Source organism: Tauraco erythrolophus, chromosome 1, assembly GCF_009769465.1.
Source record: "Tauraco erythrolophus isolate bTauEry1 chromosome 1, bTauEry1.pri, whole genome shotgun sequence".
Lineage (NCBI taxonomy): Eukaryota > Metazoa > Chordata > Aves > Musophagiformes > Musophagidae > Tauraco > Tauraco erythrolophus.
In genome coordinates this window covers 133,651,287-133,668,877 of record NC_141465.1, presented here as the reverse complement: position 1 = coordinate 133,668,877, position 17,591 = coordinate 133,651,287, and the positions used below count along the sequence as shown (strand labels likewise).

The window sequence follows — 17,591 nt, the reverse complement described above, 5'->3', positions numbered from 1 at the left end:
TGCCAGCGCCCCCTCGGTTTTGCCTCCCGGTTCTCCGGCGGGCGGGCAGGGGCCGCTCCTCCCCGCCCCTCGCCTCCCTTCGCCTCCCTTCACCTCAGCACGGACGACGGCCGCCCGGAGGCGGGAAAGCCCCGCCGGGCGCGCGCAGCTCGCTCCCCGCCGCCCCCCCTCCGGCGCCTTTCGCCCCCCGCCGGTGCGCCGCGCGCATGCGCGGTCCCGCAGCGCTCTCGCGCTCCGCCGGCGGCCGCGGCCGGCGCGGGTCGCGCAGCGCCCGGCTGAGGAGGACGGGACCGGGACGGGGACCGGGACGCCGCCGCCCCGCCGCGGGGACGGAGCTCGTTCTCTAACCGCTTTCGGCTGCCTACGGAGCCGCCGCGCCACCCACCCGACCGAGGAACCGGCTCGCCTCCTGTTCGCCCGTGGGCGGGAGCGGCTCCGCCGCGCCGCAGGCTGAGGGGAGCTCCGGCCGCCCCGCCGCGGAGGGGCTGGGGGCAAGAGCAGCCCCCTCCGTCCCCGCTCCCTCGCTCTTTTCCACCGCAGGGAGAGGCTTTCCTTCTCCTGACCCCTTCCCTGGTGGGGAGAGGGACCCTCCTGCCGTCCGCCCCGCCGGGCTGGGCTGCGCTGCCCTTTGCTCCCTCAGCCGAGGGTGAGTCACGCCTCGCAGGCTGCACGCAGGTGCGGGCAGAACCTGGCTCCTGCCTGGAAGGGCAAAGGCGGTGGTTTTCCCCTCCCTTTCCCGCTTATTTTCTCCCCGCAGGTGGTGGGGCTGCACCAGGTGAGCTCCTTCGAGTCGGCGAAGTCCTTTCCGGTCAGTGAAAACTCCCGCCATGGCTGCGGGCGGGCCTGGGCCCTCGCTCCTGCTGATGGCCGGCATCGTGGCAGCGGTGGGGCTGTGCAGGAGGTGGACCCGCCACCGGCTGCGCTCCCACCCACACCTTTGCGCTTTCCTCCTGGAGATGTTCAGCACCTTCCAGATTTGCGCCTGCACCAGCGAGCTCTGCCTGCTGGGCGACGTGGAGCCGAAGCCGCACACCGCCCTCACGCTCACCTACGGCGTCGCCGTCCTGCACGGCCTGACTCTGACCGGCGGCACGTGCAACCCCTGCGGCACCCTGCAGCCCATGTGGGGCGGTGGGATGTCGCTCAGGACGGGCGGGCTCGCCGTCGGCGCTCAGTTCGCGGCGGCGGTGCTTGCCAGGGCGTTTATGCACTTCGTCTGGAGCCTGGAGATGGCACAGCCACATGTCGGGGCGCTCTCGCAGGGCTGCAGCAACCCCATGCAGACTACGGAGGTGCAGGCGTTCTGCATAGAACTGCTCTTTTCTGTCGTTTTCCAGCTGGCCATCCTGCGAGTGGAAAGTGTTAATCCCAAATACAAAGTCCATTTGATCGCTCTTCTCATCACCATGCTCGTGTATGCAGGTTAGTCTTTTTATTTTCTCTCTGTTCCTGCAATAAAGTTGTAACAGAAGGGTTTTTTAATTATTATTTTCTTAAAAGTATTACAATGCAAAATTCTTTTTCTTAGATTACGAAAAATGCATGAAGGAAAGTCTTTGTTCCTACATACACAGAGCTCGTTTGGAGTTTATGTAAAGTTTACCTGGTTGGATTCCAGGCAGGTGTGGTGTTAAGAATGAAATGAGTTACGAATTTAAAAGTATGTCAAATCTACAAGTAAATAGCTTTAAGAGTTTCACAGAACACTGTTGAAATATCTCAGTGAAGGATCATTTCATGATCCGACTTTATATAGCGTGGGAGATTTAATACAACGTGCTCTGATTTCTAACTGGCATTGCGAGAGAGCACCACGGGCTGCACCAGGAAAAAATGCTGATTGTGCAACGGCAAAGTACAGACTGGTAATATGGAAGATCTGCATTTAAATAATGCATAATTCATATAAGTGCAGTTTATTTCACAGAATCATAGAATGGTTTGGGTTGGAAGGGACCTCAAAGATCATCCAGTTCCAACCCCCCTGCCACGGGCAGGGACACCTTCCACTACACCAGGTTGCCCAAAGCGTCATCCAACCTGGCCTTGAACACTTCCAGGGATGGGGCAGCCACAACTTCTCTGGGAAACCTGCTCCAGTGCCTCACCATCCTCAGAATGAGGAATTTCTTCCTTAGATCTAATCTGAATCTCCCCTCTTCCAGTTTAAATCCATTGCCACTTGTCCTATCACTACATGCCCTTGTCCAAAGTCCCTCTCCAGCTTTCCTGTAGGCCCCCTTTAGGTACTGGAAGGCTGCCATAAGATCAGCCCGGAGCCTTCTCTTCTCCAGGCTGAACAGCCCCGACTCTCTCAGCCTGTCTCCATAGCAGAGGTGCTCCAGCCCTCGGATCATCTTCATGGCCTCCTCTGGACCCGCTCCAGCAGCTCCATGTCCTTCTTGTGTTGGGGATCCCAGAGCTGAATGCAGTATTCCAGGTGGGGTCTCAGGAGAGCAGAGTAGAGGGGCAGAATCCCCTCCCTCGCCCTGCTGCCCACACTGCTCTGGATGCAGCCCAGGACACGGTTGGCTTTCTGGGCTGCCAGCGCACAGTGCTGGCTCATGGTGAGCTTCTCATCACCCAATACCTCCAAGTCCTTTTCCTCTGGAAAAGGAGGAAACGTTTAACTATGTTAAATTTAACTATGTTAAATCCTTAAATCAGAAGTAGGAATCGTTATTTTTAGAGCATGTGCAGAAATTATAATTTAATACCTCAGGAAACCAAATGTTAAAAAAAAAAAAAAAAAATTAGGTGCCTGTTGCGTCCTGGCATTTACAAGAGTCTCATGTCTCTGTAACACCCTCTGTGGCCATGTACTTGCTTCTGCCTGATTGTCACCTTACCAGAGCTGGGACATTGTCACCTACACAGCCTCTCTGGACCAGTGAGGAGGAAGAGATGAGGAGAAGAGTCAGTCTGAACTTCTTTCTGCTGACTGCTGATGTTCCCTGTTATCCCCAGTTAAGTGGCATGGTGATGTCACGTCTCACACTTGAGGACTGCCCTACAGGGAAGGAGATTCTGTAGTTTGGGGTGTAAGGAGGTGAGGCAGAGATGGTTATGGAACTCCTTGCTTGTGCTATAGCCCCCACCTCAGAGAGTCATCTAGGATATGATCAAGTCTGTTTATGAGAGAGGGAGTTCACTCTCTTACCTGCAGACATCTGGGATGTCACTGACACCTTGTCCAAAAGGTTTAACTTACGATGCTATCTAACATAGCAGTGCATAGCAGAATAAAGTACAGTTGAATTTTCGGCTGTATGAAAAAACCTTTACTCATTACGTTTAGCTGAAATTAGCTAATACCTGAAAGAGTAAAAGAAGTCCGTGGAGAATTTTGAGAATTAACTTAGCAATTTGAACTACTTTCCAAAATTAATTTTTGGAGGCAGAGGCAAGGTGTCAATGCATTTTAGCACATTTAAATATATTTGAATTACTCAGTAAAAGTGTAGCCAAAGATTATCCTCCCTCTTCTACCAGCATAGAAAGCTGGATTCCTGATTCTTCACATTCCTTTCCTGCTTAGTAAAATAATACGTGTCACGTTGCCTTTCCCTTTGCTAGTTCATACAAAGAATTCGTGCCCAGTGTCACTGGCCAGGCTGGCCTCGTGTCTTTTTCTGGCAGGAGAAGGCTGAGTCCCCTTCCTTGCCACGAACTCGGACGTGTTACCACTCTCCAGGGCAATCCATCTGCACGTACTTCTAGGAAACATCAGATCTACTGTGCGCAGGCCTCCTCCACGTGCACGGTTTGTGCTGTATTGTGTGCAGAACACCCTGGGCTACCTGGACGTTTTTCTTTCCGTTTCTTTTAATTTAGAATCAAGTTTACTATAAAAATATACATGCATTCCAGAGAGCACATCCTGAACCTAGTTATATCCCTTGCTTAGTGGAAAATCTGATTCTTTCTTGTTCACTCTGCTCCAGACTTCCTTAGGTTTGGGCTCTTTGCTGTATGCTCGGGCTCAAAAGGAGAGGTAAAGTCCTCCCCCTGGAGCAGTCATGAGCCTGGTGTTTGCTGTGCACTCCTGAGAGGTGGATTGGAGCCTCTTGAAGCGAGGCTTTGGGCAACCTGGTGTAGTGGAGGATTTCTCTGCCCATGGCAGGGGGTTTGGAACTAGATGATCTTTAAGGTCCCTTCCAACCCAAACCATTCTATGATTCTATGAAGTGAAGGAGGGTGTAAACCCCACGATTCCTGTCACTGAGCTGTTGTGCAAGTGTGGGAGCAGGCTGCTGCTGTTAATTTCTTTCTGTGATGGAGTCACGGCCTTGCCCTGTAACAGATCTCTCTTCCAGTGGAAGGTTAGGTAGGTGCACGTAGGACACCTCAGAGGTTCTCCAGCCTTTCTTGCTGCCTCTTTTCATCTGCCCACATCTACACAGAAACGTTCCCCAGGATATTCTCCATCCTCCCGTCCTCTCCGTTTTGAGGGACCTTCTTCCCACAGCTGCTCAGCCCATCCTCCTGGCAGCATGCCAAGTAGCCAGGGCAACAGCCAAGGGCCTGGTAGGTGGCCATGACCTCTGTCTGGTGCATATATATGATGGACAGTATATCCCATGGGTCTCGTGGCGTAGTCCTAGCCGTGTCCATTGCACCTCCAGTTTGAGAAATGGTGCTTCGTGCAAGCAGTAGGAAGAGTGACTTCCAAATTAGGTGGTAGGGATGGTGGCCTCCAGCAAGCCAAGTTCTCATCCACAGCCTTTGAAGACAGGCAGATGCTTAACTTAGCTGGGCTGGATCGTTCTCAGGAAATCTTCTGCACCTCTTTGTTAACTGTTTGTAAGGAACTTAGAATCATAGAAGCATAGAATGGTTAGGGTTGGAAGGGACCTTAAAGATGATAGAGTTCCAACCCCCCTGCCATGGGCAGGGACACCTTCCACTACACCATGTTGCCCAAAGCCTTGTCCAACCTGGCCTTGAACACTTCCAGGGATGGGGCAGCCACAACTTCTCTGGGCAATCTCTTCCAATGCCTCACCACCCTCTGAGTAAAAAATTTCTTCCTTAGATCTAATCTGAATCTCCCCTCTTTCAGTTTAAAGCCATTGGCCCTTGTCCTATCACTACACGCCGTTGTAAAAAGTCCTTCTCCAGCTTTCCTGTAGGCCCTCTTTAGGTACTGGAAAGCTGCTATAAGATCACCCCGGTGCCTTCTCTTCTCCAGGCTGAACAGCCCCAACTCTCTCAGCCTGTCTTCATAGCAGAGGTGCTCCAGCCCTCGGATCATCTTTGTGGCCTCCTCTGGACCTGCTCCAACAGCTCCATGTCCTTCTTGTGTTGGGGACTCCAGAGCTGAACACAGTATTCTAGGTGGGGTCTCATGAGAGCAGAGGGGCAGAATCCCCTCCCTTGACCTGCTGGCCACGCTCCTTTTGATACAGCCCAGGACACGGTTGGCTTTCTGGGCTGCCAGCGCACATTGCCAGCTCATGTGGAGCTTCTTGTCCACCAGCACTCCCAAGTCCTTTTCCTCAGGGCTGCTCTCCATCCATTCTCCGCCCAGCCTGTACTTGTGCTTGGGATTGCCCCAACCCACGTGCAGGACCTTGCCCTTGGCCTTGTTGAACTTCATGAGGTTCTCACAGGCCCACCTCTCCAGCCTGTCAAGGTCCCTCTGGATGGCATCCCTTCCCTCCAGCATGTCCACAACACCACACAACTCGGTGTCATCTGCAAACTTGCTGAGGGTGCCCTCAATTCCACTGTCCATGTCTGCAACAAAGATATTAAATAGCACCAGCCCCAGTACTGACCCCTGAGGAACACCACTCGTCACAGGCCTCCGCGTGGACATTGAACCGTTGACCACAACTCTTTGAGAGCGTCCATCCAGCCAATTCCTTATGCACCGAGTGGTCCATCCATCAAAACCATGTCTTTCCAGTTTAGAGACCAGGATGTCGTGTGGGACAGTATCAAATGCTTTGGATAAGTCCAGGTAGATGATGTCAGTAGCTCTTCCCCTATCCATCAATGCTGTAACCTCATCATAGAAGGCCATCGAATTACTCAGGCAGGATTTGCCCTTAGTGAAGCCATGTTGGCTGTCACCAATCACCTCCTTATTTTCTACGTGCCTTAGCATAGTCGCCAGGAGGATCTGCTCCATGATCTTGCCGGGCACAGAGGTGAGACTGACTGGCCTGTAGTTCCCTGGGTCTTCTTTTTTCCCCTTTTTAAAGATGGGGGCTATGTTTCCCCTTTTCCAGTCATTGGGAACTTCACCATATTGCCACGACTTCTGAAATATGATGGATAGTGGCTTAGCAAAAAAACCCACTTGAGCACTTCTTTAAGAGGATCAGATCTTTCTTGCTCACCTAGCACCAAAGGGCTAGGCAACCAGCACAGATTCAGGCAAAGCAATGGTAGTTTAGGCAAACTGGTAACATTCTTTCTTTTTCCTACAAAAAATGTCAAATAGTTTAGAATATTGTATGAATAATGATTTTTCAAACTTTAATTTGACAGATACAGTGTTCTAGCTAGGAACTCGGAGAGGTGCGTTAAATTTACAAAATAAAATTCATGCTAATGATTACTTTTTTACATTCTGATTTAAAAAAAAAAAACAAATCAATTGTGCCTTCAGGACCTGTGTTTATTACAGTCATGAATGAATCAGAAATGTTAGAAAATACATCTGGTACGTAGTAGATCATATTTCATTCCATGCATTTTGTTCTGCAATGAGTTGGGAAGCTGTAGCCTGTACGAGGAACAATTGCTGTCTAAAAAGGGATTGTAAGAATGACTCTCTCTTTTTCCAGTTTGGTTTTGGGAAAATTTTGAAGGATAGCCATATCCCCATGGCTTACACCTAAACGCATCGATACACACAGAGGGCTCAAAAACATTAAATTGGATTTATATGGTTGACTAAGTGAGGTTGTTGGAAAAAATAAACGGTGATGGGTCACTGTTGTGTACCCCTAAAAGTACTTAGGTGTGCCATGCAATTTAAGGTGTGCCATGCAATTTACCCCAACATATAACATGGGATTATACAATATTTTCAAAATTACAGGCTGTGCCTTTAGTTTTTCTTCTACTTTTCCCCTTTTCATTAGGGGAAGAAGAAAACACACCTTTTGGGGGCTTTTTCATTTCCAGGCAGTATTACAATGAAGGCAGAATTGTATGAAATTGGCTAGATGCTTCTGAGCCTAACACAGCAAGGTAAAAATGACATATGTGTTTTTAATTCCAATTTTCTTCCTAATTTTGGTTTTGCCTTGAGTAATTTCTTCCACGCACATTGTGTGGAGCACACATTAGTTCACCTTTTGAAGTTTTTGCGTGTACAACAGCAAAGATTTTACACTTCCTTTGCCGTAAAATCATTTCTCTTTTCTGGTACACAGACTGAAATGCTGAATAAATATTTTTAAATAAGATTATACTCGTGGCCCTGGCCTGTGGTTGATATCCCAGTAGTTATTAGTAATTAATATTGAACAAATACAGCAGTTAAAAATGTTTAATGTTAAGAAACAGCAACTGCCTCCTGCGAGTGAAATTCTACTCTTGAAAGTATGTTTGTGGCTGTAAAAGCAGCAGCAGCAGCGGATTTGTAAATAGAGGAAAGCAAAGTAAATTATTGTCGATGGCCTCCCTGGCAACGGTGGCAGTGGTCAATGTGCCAGCGTGCGGAATAACACAGAGTTGCTGTTGAGAACAAGTGTAAAACCAGAGTAAACCGAGTAGCTCAACAAAGATCAAAATCTTCCCGAGCTGGATTAGTGGTAAAAGAAACAATAAGGAGAATCTAGAAAGAGAACTACAGAAGGATGGAATGAGGAAGACCTCACTGAACCTCCTGGAAAGGGATCGCATGCTCGTGACAAACGAGGGTTACAGCAGCACGGAATTTGTACGGAGGGTGAGTTCAAAGCTCGTGGCAGCTTATTTGGGAAAAATCAGGAAAAAGCTTTAAGAAATGAAATAGAATCTAAGGAAGAAATTTTTCACTCTGAGGGTGGTGAGACACTGGAACAGGTTGCCTAGAGAGGTGGCAGATGCCCCATGCCTGGAGGTGTTCAAGACCAGGTTGGATGAGGCTTTGGGCAACCTGGTGTAGTGGAGGGTGTCCCTGCCCATGGCAGGGAGGTTGGAACTGGATGATCTTTGAGGTCTCTTCCAAGCCAAACCGTTGTGTGATTCTGTGATTCTATAATGGTTTGGGTTGGAAGGGACCCCATGGGCAGGGGGGTAGACACAATTGTAATAATTAAATAGACACAAGTATATAATATTTTATAGGAGCAGATTAATAGATAAAACAGATCTGGGGTGGGTAGGAACAAACTGCAGAAATACAGAAAGTTTTGCTGTGAGTAATGGTTTTTCTGCAGGATTGCAGCGAAAGGAACGGCGTATGTCAATTCAAACCCTTTCCATCCAGGTTCATCTGCAGCCAGTTACTGTTTAGTCTCCGCAGCGTAGTGCATCCAGATCCTGAACATTTAGAGAATGTTCAGGCAACTTCACTTACATCCCAACTCGGAGGCAAGGAGAGACGCTCGGCTTCTTCAAGCTTCCTTTTTCAAGAGAGTCAAGTGGGGTTTGCTTTTATTTTCTTCAGACACCATAGTGATGGCAGGGGGGTTGGAACTAGATGATCTTTGAGGTCCCTTCCAACCCAAACCATTCTATGATAGTGGAGGCTTTTCCCCAAGTTACTGCCATGTGTAATCTTAGTGTTCTGGAAATTGATATGATTAATATTAGCGGTTTATTAAGAAGGTGTGGAGGTCAGTTTAGCAAGAAAAGTGCCTGCCAGTTTTTTCCATGACCTTCTGCATGTGTTAGGTGTGACACGGGGATGTAATGAAAGGTCAGTAGTTGGTCACTAACGTTTGTGTCGTTTCTGTCTCTTCTGATATTAGCCCAGCAGCTTATCATGCCATCAGCAGAAATATGCAACGTTAGCCAAACCCATCTCGGCAAAGAATATTTGCTGGGAGGAGATAAAGGAAGTTCTAACCTACGCTTTGGATATTTTAAAACGTTTTACCAAACAGTTAAACATATTTCATCTGGTAAATAACTCCAGAAGAGTTCATCTGTTCAAATGGTTTCTGCTAATGCATTTTATTGCAGAGCGTGCATTTCCTGGAGTATTGAGTATGTGCATTTCAATATTAATTTAAAACAAATATTAAGGAAGATGGTTTGATTTTGTATTATTTACGTTTTATTGCAGGTGGAAATCTCACAGGAGCGATATTTAACCCAGCACTGGCTTTTTCATTACATCTAAATTGTTTCTATGACAAATTTTTGAGTTATTCACTGGTATATTGGATAGCACCATCCTTAGGTAAGTTCTTAATACTTTATGTACTTGAGAAAGCCTTTTTTTTGTTTTTGGTTTTTTTTTTTAACCATGTACTAAATAACATTATTCTTTATGTGACAGGCTGCTTGTTTTCTGCTTTAAATAAAATCCAGAAAGTCAATTATAACTTATGTGTAGAAGTTGTTCAGGGTCATGGTTTTGCTCTGCAAGTGTAGGCTGCATATTTTAAACTCGTTTAATGCTCTGTGTGGAGCACCTGTAACACTGTTTTGTGAATCAAGCACCTAATACTGGGTTTTAAACACCAGTTTTATTCACAAAATAACATCTACTGTCTTGATCAGTTTCTTTTAAGAAACACCCATGCTGGGTTATATAGTTGTTTCGTTTAGATGTCCTGGTCAAGCTCTTAAGTACTTTGGGGACACTTTGAGCAAGATAATGTACCTGCCAAAAACCACACCACCACAATTCTAAATATAAAAAGGTTAGTGTTTAGGTTAGGGTTAACTAGTTAGTTATAAACCAGCAGCTGTTTACTCTGGAGCATGATCCTTTTGAAGCTGCCTGTTGTTTGGGACTGTATGCCTTAGTATTCAAATCCAGCCTGTCTGAGGTATGCTGCGTGTTCTGACAGTGACCAAAGGCCCACTGGTAGATTTGAGCAGAATATTAAAAAAGGGAAGAGGGTACCTGAAAGTAAATATTCACCTGATTAAGTTCAAAAAGAGAAACATACTGGTTAGTGTGCATGCAGTTCCTGTCTTGCTTTGGGACAGTGTGCAAGAACACAGGGATGATTAAAAAACAAACCCCACAGGTGTAACGACAACTGCTTAAAATATGCTCTTTCAGTTATTACTATTCTAATATCAAATCTTTATCTCCATAGTGTCTAAACTTTGCAGTTCCCATTCTATGTGCTTTTTTTTTCCCAATCACTGATGTAAACAGTCTGTTGTTAGTTTAAGAATAAGGAATATTCGTAACTGGATTTTGTTCTAACTTAAATGATGGTTTTAATTTGGAAGCCATTGATTTTAACTTCTGGCTGTGTGCAGATGAAAATGCTCCATGTAATACTTCATGCCGTTGGTTGTTTACAGTTACTCTCTACAAACCTTGAGCTTTCTGCTTAGAGGGTTTATAAAGCAGCAGTTGGCTAATCCCGAGTTCTTTCGTGACTGTTGATCCTATTAGGAGGTCCAACAGTGCCAAAGGTCCAACAGCATGTGAAACACAGAGGAAATATCTCAAAGGGCTCCCTCCAGTTATAACAAGCAACTTCTTTTTCTTGTTTGAGTTCATGTCTGTGCATGTTCTACATGCATGTGAGTCAAAAATGGAGACGGAATTTTTAGTCTAATTAAAATTCACTTTAATATAATTTTGCTACATTAGATATTGACTGAACAATAGAGCAAGCTTGATAAAAGCCCATTCACTGCTCCAGTTAGTAACTGATGAAATGTCTTAGGCAAAGCTGATGAGCTGATGAAATATCATTGAAATGGCTCAGAATGCAGGTTTAGCTTTCTGGTATATTAAATGATTTCAACCCAATAACCAATTTGAGATTTTCCAGGTTGTAAATACTCGGGATCTAATATTTTGGCAAGTGATCTAAAGAAACAGGAGGCGTTCTGAAACACCATGTTCTACTTATTTAGCAAGAGCCATCCTGCAGAGCTGCTTTGCAGAAAGCCTTCAGGTGATCTTGGCTTGAGTAAGAAAATCAGCAGATGTTAACACAAATGGAACCATGACTTGGGGAATTTAGAGTGCAATTAGGAGGTAATGTTGCATTGCTGTGAAAACTCATAAACAGTTGTTTATCGTTATTTAACATATAGAAAATACAAAACATACTGAATGCTGTCTCTCAATTTATGAGGGAAAGAACTCCAGACTTCCAGTTGTAGAGATATGAATACTCAGGACACATCACTTTTTGTGCAATATCACTACTGTAGCCAAAGATTTCATTACAGATCTCAGGTCTGTGGATCACCTGAAGGGTCAAGTAGTCTATTGTAATATAAATATCTCACTACAAAACAAGGGAGCTTCATGGATACATACAGATCTTATAAACAAAGAGCTGTAAAAAAAGCTGAGGTGGAAGTACAGAGGAGATAGATAGTTATATTTGAAAACTGAATTGATGAATACAAGAGCGTGGATCTACAGTTCTCAAATGAAACGAAGTTTTTCTGACACTTTTTGAAAACAAGAAAATGATAGGAATATAATTTTTTCTTCCAATATTGGACCAAATGATGAGGCATCTAGCAAAGTGACCTGTTATGATGATAAGTTGTTGTGAAAAGAACCTCTAATCAGAATCATGAAAGTAGATTATGAGGGAAGGTATTAAATGGAGCTGTAAAAATTACTTTGAGAATCCATGTGTCAGCAGAAATGCTGTTTCAGGCTTTCCTAGAAACTGGCAGAGTCTTGGTGATGTGCTAATTTGATGTCTCACCTTTCCCAGCATCTTAGACGGTTAAATTACTTTGTTCTTATTTTGGGGAATTCTTTTAGGAGTCTAATGGTGGCTTTCTTTGTGATTTGCTGTAATAACTACAGAACTATGGACTAGCATACCATGAAGCTTCAAATTGCCTGTGCAAAGTGCAATGTGATGTCATTTCTGGGCATGGCAAATACTCACGAGGAGGAGGAGACTGAGACCAGTCAGGGTATAATGGATACCCTGATCTAGCCGTAAGCGAGGTCTTAACCAGCAACTTTAGAACCATTTTCTTAGGCAGGACGCTTAGAACAAGAGGAAGATTGATTATCACCTTCATGAGAGGAGGAGAGAGTGGAAGTTTTCTTTTAGGATAAACAAATCTACTGGTGGTTTATGGTCTTCCATGAATATAAACTTGGAACTGTAGTTAAGGACTCATTTTTCAAAATGGCTTCACTGAAGTTTTGGTGAAGGTGGTTCTCCAAAGCATTAAAACAGCTAATTCCTGTAGTAAATATAGATGTCAGCAAGTGTCTACGACTTGGCAGAGGCAGACCTAAATTCTGCAGTGTGAACAGAAAAGCAGTAAGCACCAGTGGAACAAAGACAGTTTCTGGTTTACTGCCAAAGGATTCCATGTTAGTTGTCCGGGCATGATGATGCCATTAGTAATGATGGTGACTGAGCTCATGCTTCTCTTTCAGTACCAGGGAGATGGCAGTCATGAATGGAAGAGTTGGTGACAAGATGCTGGACATGAGGGCAAAACGAGATGCTCTTTCCTTGACAGGTGCCAGCTTAGCACCCTGTTAGGTTTCCACCACTATAAAAGCAGAATTGGTGCCTGTTTCTTTAGATCAGTTTTACCAGAAAGGCTAATACTGTTCCTTAGAATAAAATGTTTTTTCACCGTAAGGATAGAAAATAAGTCCCACAAAAGTTGCTTAGCAGTAGGCATAAATGGAGGATGTAAGCAAGGGAGAAGGCTACAGGTGAAACTTTCACCTTTCTGCCTAGAGGAGAAGGTACAGAGGTTTCCGTCAAGTTCAGTACGCTTAAGCATGGAGCTTAGCAAAGAGACAAGAACTGCAAGTCCACGTGCAGTGAAGTGATCAGCAACTTGGGGACTTGACAGCAACGGAGGGTTTCAACAACTAGAAGTTTCCTACTCCTGGACCCTGGTCCTCCTAGGAGTTTTCAGCTATGAAGACATCATGTGACAGAGCAAACTCTCATGCAGTGAGTGGATGCAATCCAGAAAGTTCCTAGAAAACCATCACTAATCAAGTCTAATTCAACTACTAAAGGACCAGTGAGTGGTAATCCTGTACTTGACCTGCTCACCGACAGGGGAGAACTGGTGGTGCATGTAGCCACTTGGGTCATAGTCCTCCCAAGAGTTCAGGGTCCAGAGGAAGACTGGGAAGGTAAATAGCAGAGCTCTTTGGACTTTGGACTTCAGGAGAAAAAAATTCTGCTTATTTAGGGGATCACTAAGTCAGTAGTAATTCCCTCAGAAGCTGCCACAAATGGGAGAAGTATCCCATGGAAAGGTGATTTTTCAGAAAAGCTTACTGAGAGGTGCCAGAACAATCTGTCATGTAGTTAGACTGGGAATTTTGACAGAAGGCATTTTCCTGCTGGCTAGACAAGAAGCTTCCCTACAAACAAAGGAAAGCATGTGAGAAGTAGAAACAGGGAGAGGCAGCAAAGGAGGAGTATAAAAGCTTTGCACATTTACTTAGGAATAAAATCAGGAATGTCAAAGCTTAGCTGGAACTAAGACTTGGGATATACAGGGTTACAGGTACTCTTCCATCTCCCTCCTCTCAGTGGTCCCAAGCAAAGCTTGCTCCCAAACATCTGTGTAAAACAGGTTTTGGAAAGGAGGCAATAAATAGTGAGGGAGCACAGGGTAGGAACGACAGAGAAGCTGGATGAATGCAAATCCAAGGGCTTTACTGGGATTCAGCTGAAAATGGAGGTAGAGTTGGCTGATGGTATTGTTGCCCATTATTTTTGGAAAGTTACAGCAGTTGGAGCTTCCTGACAATTGGCAGCGTGCTAATACTATGCCTGCTTCTAAGGAGGAGGAGAAAGAAGCCAGGGAACTGTAAGCTAGTTGGTCTCACCTCAATCACTGGGAAGATGATGGAGTACCTCATCTTGGAATCCCTTTCCAACCATGTAAAACCACAAAGGTAATCAGGAACAGTCAGCACAGCACGCGGGCAATCCGTGCTCAGTCAGCTTGATTGCCTTCCGTGATGAAATGAACATCTCTGGGAATGAGCGAGGAGCCATGGATGTAGCGTACCTTCACTTCAGTAAGGCTTTTCACACCGTGTCCCGCAGCATTCTTGGTTCAACATCAAACGGACCGCAGAAAGAGACTGCTAGAGGGAATAAAAACTGGCCAAACCACCGGCTTCCACGGAGCTGACATCTGGTTGATTGATGGCCAGTAACAAGCAGAGCATCCTGGTGTCAATATTGGAGTTGATATTCCTCAGGGTGTTTAACAGTGACCTGAACATGAGTTTGTTACAACCCTTTGTTCTCTCTGCAAGTAAGACAAACCATGTGATTTGGAGAACTGGGGACATTATTGTCTCTCTCTGACCTGGTGTCTGGAACATGCCTGGTCTGGAGTCCCCTCGTTCAAGAGGAATGTGGAGAAAACAGATGGTCCAGTGGAGGACTACCAAGATGGTGAAGGGCCTGGAGTACCTGATCTGTGAGGGGAAGTTGAGGGAGCTGGACTTGTTGAGGCTGACAAAGATGAGGTGAAAGGGTGATTTAAGAGCAGTCAACGGTCATTTGAAGAGCACTTACAAGGATGATGCAGATCAACTGTTCTCATTGGCAGACAATGGAACAGCAAGGCCACAAGTTGTGGAGTGGGAGGTTCAGATTGGACTCCAGGAGAACACTCTGAGGAGGAGAGCAGCAACATGGAAACAAGTTACCTGGAGAAGTGCTGCAGTCTCCATCCGTGGAGGTTTTTCGGGACACTGACAAAACACAGGAGGTTTTTCCTGCACAGACTGCGAGCCTGGATGACAGACCCTTTCCAATAAGCATTTTTGTGATCTAGGAAGCTTCACAAAAAAACAGCTATGGGTGAGGAACCCTCAACCAGAATCCCTTTCTGAAACAGAATATATTAATTTTTTCCAGGAGAAAAAGAAAACAGGTCTTAATATAGTGCATTTAGGTGCCCTTCTCATGAAGAACCTCCAATCTCTAACTTCAGCTTCAGAATAAACCCTAAACTAGAATGATCTTCAAAACCAAAAACTAACCAACCCCACTGTCCCATACCTGTTTGCAGCACCTAAATCTGACGTTATCGAAACAGACACGGATGGCAAACTCAGCCTTATCCTGCCGGCTGAGGAGCGGAGGTTCAGTCACTCATCCAGCTACGCACAACGAAAACCTGACACAGCCACAGGAAGGTGCCTGCGTTGGGTTCGCCTGGTCAAACTGGTCCTTATACAGAATGGAATTAAACCATTAAATGTCCAAGGACAAATGAGATTGTCGGTGCACCAGGATCACTTGCATGGTCTGTTGAAGGCTTCTTTGTGGAAAGGCTTGTGTTTGCAGAAGGTACTGACTGCCTCTTGCCCTTTCGACGGAAAATTCCGTGCTGTATTGCCGGCTAGAGACTCAAACACTTGAACAGAATGTTCATTTTCCATACCAGTACTGTGCCCTTCTCAAATATGTGTAAAATAAAGGTTCTTTCTGTCATTTCTCTTTTCAGGTACAATACTTGTGGCTTTTATATGGGATGAAATCCTTCCTCGGATATCCTGAGACAGCAGATTCTGGAATTTAGCAGTACTACATCAAAAAATACTTTTGACATCTGCAGACCTGAAACTTCCAGAAAAACCTGACATCGATTTCCACGCCACCACTCAGCTGTATTTCCAGATTTCACGTTTGAAATATTTGACTTACGACTTTGTATTCGAATACTTGATTTTGTAATAGCCCAAGGGGATTTGGGGGATATCTGCCAACATTTTCAGTTAAGCCATATGAATGGGAAGGACTGTTAAAACATGGAAGCTTTGTCACTTTAGCCGTAAGTGCCATTTGCTGCCCTTTACTACAACAGCATGCAAAACCGATTTTAGAGAAACAGCCAGTCCTTTAAAGTCTGATTTTACTGGATTTTTTCCCATAGAAGGCACCTGCAAAAACAGAGCTGAAGATTTCATCCTTACTTTGACCTCATCATACTCCTACTTGCAATACACGTACCTCTGAGGGGAAGAAAGGCTACACTACTCCCTAGAGGAGTCTCCACAGCTCTATTCCAGAGGTACCCTATGCCAAAATTAAAAGTCTGTAGGACCAGCATTGTTTTAATACCCAAGAGCAGGTAAGGAACCCCTCACTTCCTTTTGGGAAGGCTCTGTCCCATCCTGTCCCACTACAGCCTGTTGAATGTTGATCTTGGTTGGAAAGAGCCGTAATAAAGTACCATAAAACTCTGTAGACCTACACATAAAAAGGCATTTTAGGCAAAAAAAAAAAAACAACCCTGCTACATCAGAGATTACTGCTGCCTCTTCCCATAGTAAAACAGACACAGTATATAGAGATGAATCATGTGGAACTTGATTTGTCCTTAATTTTATGTAACTCTCATCTTTTTCTTGAAATAAATGAATTTGCAATCTAGGAGAATAAGTCAAAGCTAAAACCATAGAAAAGCTACATGCACAAACATGCCCTTTATAGCCTCAGCTGGTAACACCACCAACAGGCACCATCCTCTGAAGTTCTCTTTCAAGCATAAGGTTTCTTCTTCTGGATGCATCTTAATTTTTTATATATGCCAAAAGATATTTTTCAGATTTAAAGCCTAAATTCAGTATTTTGTTCCGTAGTTACTGGGTTTGAAGGGAGAGATGATTAACAAGTTCTACAAAGATCCCAGTAGTAGGCCCCTCAGCTCATTACCTTGCAGATCATATCCTAGGAGGAAGGAAGGGACTCAGACAAGGGTTTTTTGCACAGCAAAATTAAGAACCAAGTCTTAAACCAGCTGCTGTTGTCAGCCATCTTTTTTGCACAAGTTCGGGAAGTAAATATTTCAATGTAACTTCTTGCTGCAATAAAATCTCTCGTTTTCATTTTCCAAGGTACCTTTAAGATTATATTGCAAAATGAAATCAACTCTTCAGATGTGCTTTTCATACAAGAGAGTCTTAATTCATGACCCTCTATTCAGTCATTAAAAAAACCCCCAAAAAATCACGGCAAGGACAACCCCCCAGCACACTGAGCCTGGTAAGAGCTGACCCTTGAGCATCACGTTCATTTTAATTTTACGTTTATCTGCTTGTTTTAAATAACTCGGCCACAGAGGGCTGCTCCAACAGAAACCCTGTGCCCGAGACCTCCGAAAAACGGGTACTTTTATACCCTGTACTGCTTCCAAAACACGTGTTTTGAGAGGTTTCTACCTGTCATTTCCTTGCTTTGCTGCTTTTTATCCCCCTTACCTATTTTAAAGCCCTCCATACCTTACAGTTGTTGGTTTTTTTTTTTCCCCTCCCTGGGGCTTCTTCGCCTTCACTGGTGTACTCAAGCCCAGTTTTTATCCTAATTTATTACGGAAATGAGCCTTATGTAATGAACCGATTTGCATGTCTCCTTTGAGCTCATGAGGCCCACAGGGTAAAGGTCTCAAAAATAAACCTCAGAGAGCATAAAAACTGGCTGCCAGGGAAAAAAGAAAGCAGAGATACAAACCTCCGGGAA

General features: G+C 45.1%; 1 protein-coding gene across 1 annotated transcript; it reads left to right on the top strand.

Moving 5' to 3' along the window:
• Positions 1-827: 827 nt before the first annotated feature.
• On the top strand, positions 828-16,640 carry AQP11 (aquaporin 11). Its single transcript, XM_086614954.1, has 3 exons — positions 828-1,422; positions 9,233-9,349; positions 15,577-16,640. Exons 1-3 carry the CDS (start codon positions 828-830, stop codon positions 15,627-15,629), a joined length of 765 nt encoding a protein of 254 aa, XP_086471080.1. The 3' UTR covers positions 15,630-16,640.
• Positions 16,641-17,591: the final 951 nt, after the last annotated feature.

What these genes read in the sequence shown, in the direction of transcription:
- AQP11 (XM_086614954.1), top strand. Translation starts at nt 828, where the DNA reads ATGGCTGCGGGCGGGCCTGGGCCCTCGCTCCTGCTGATGGCCGGCATC. An exon ending in CACCATGCTCGTGTATGCAG is followed by an intron (nt 1,423 to 9,232) that starts GTTAGTCTTTTT and finishes GTTTTATTGCAG; the next exon opens with GTGGAAATCTCACAGGAGCG. An exon ending in TTGGATAGCACCATCCTTAG is followed by an intron (nt 9,350 to 15,576) that starts GTAAGTTCTTAA and finishes TTCTCTTTTCAG; the next exon opens with GTACAATACTTGTGGCTTTT.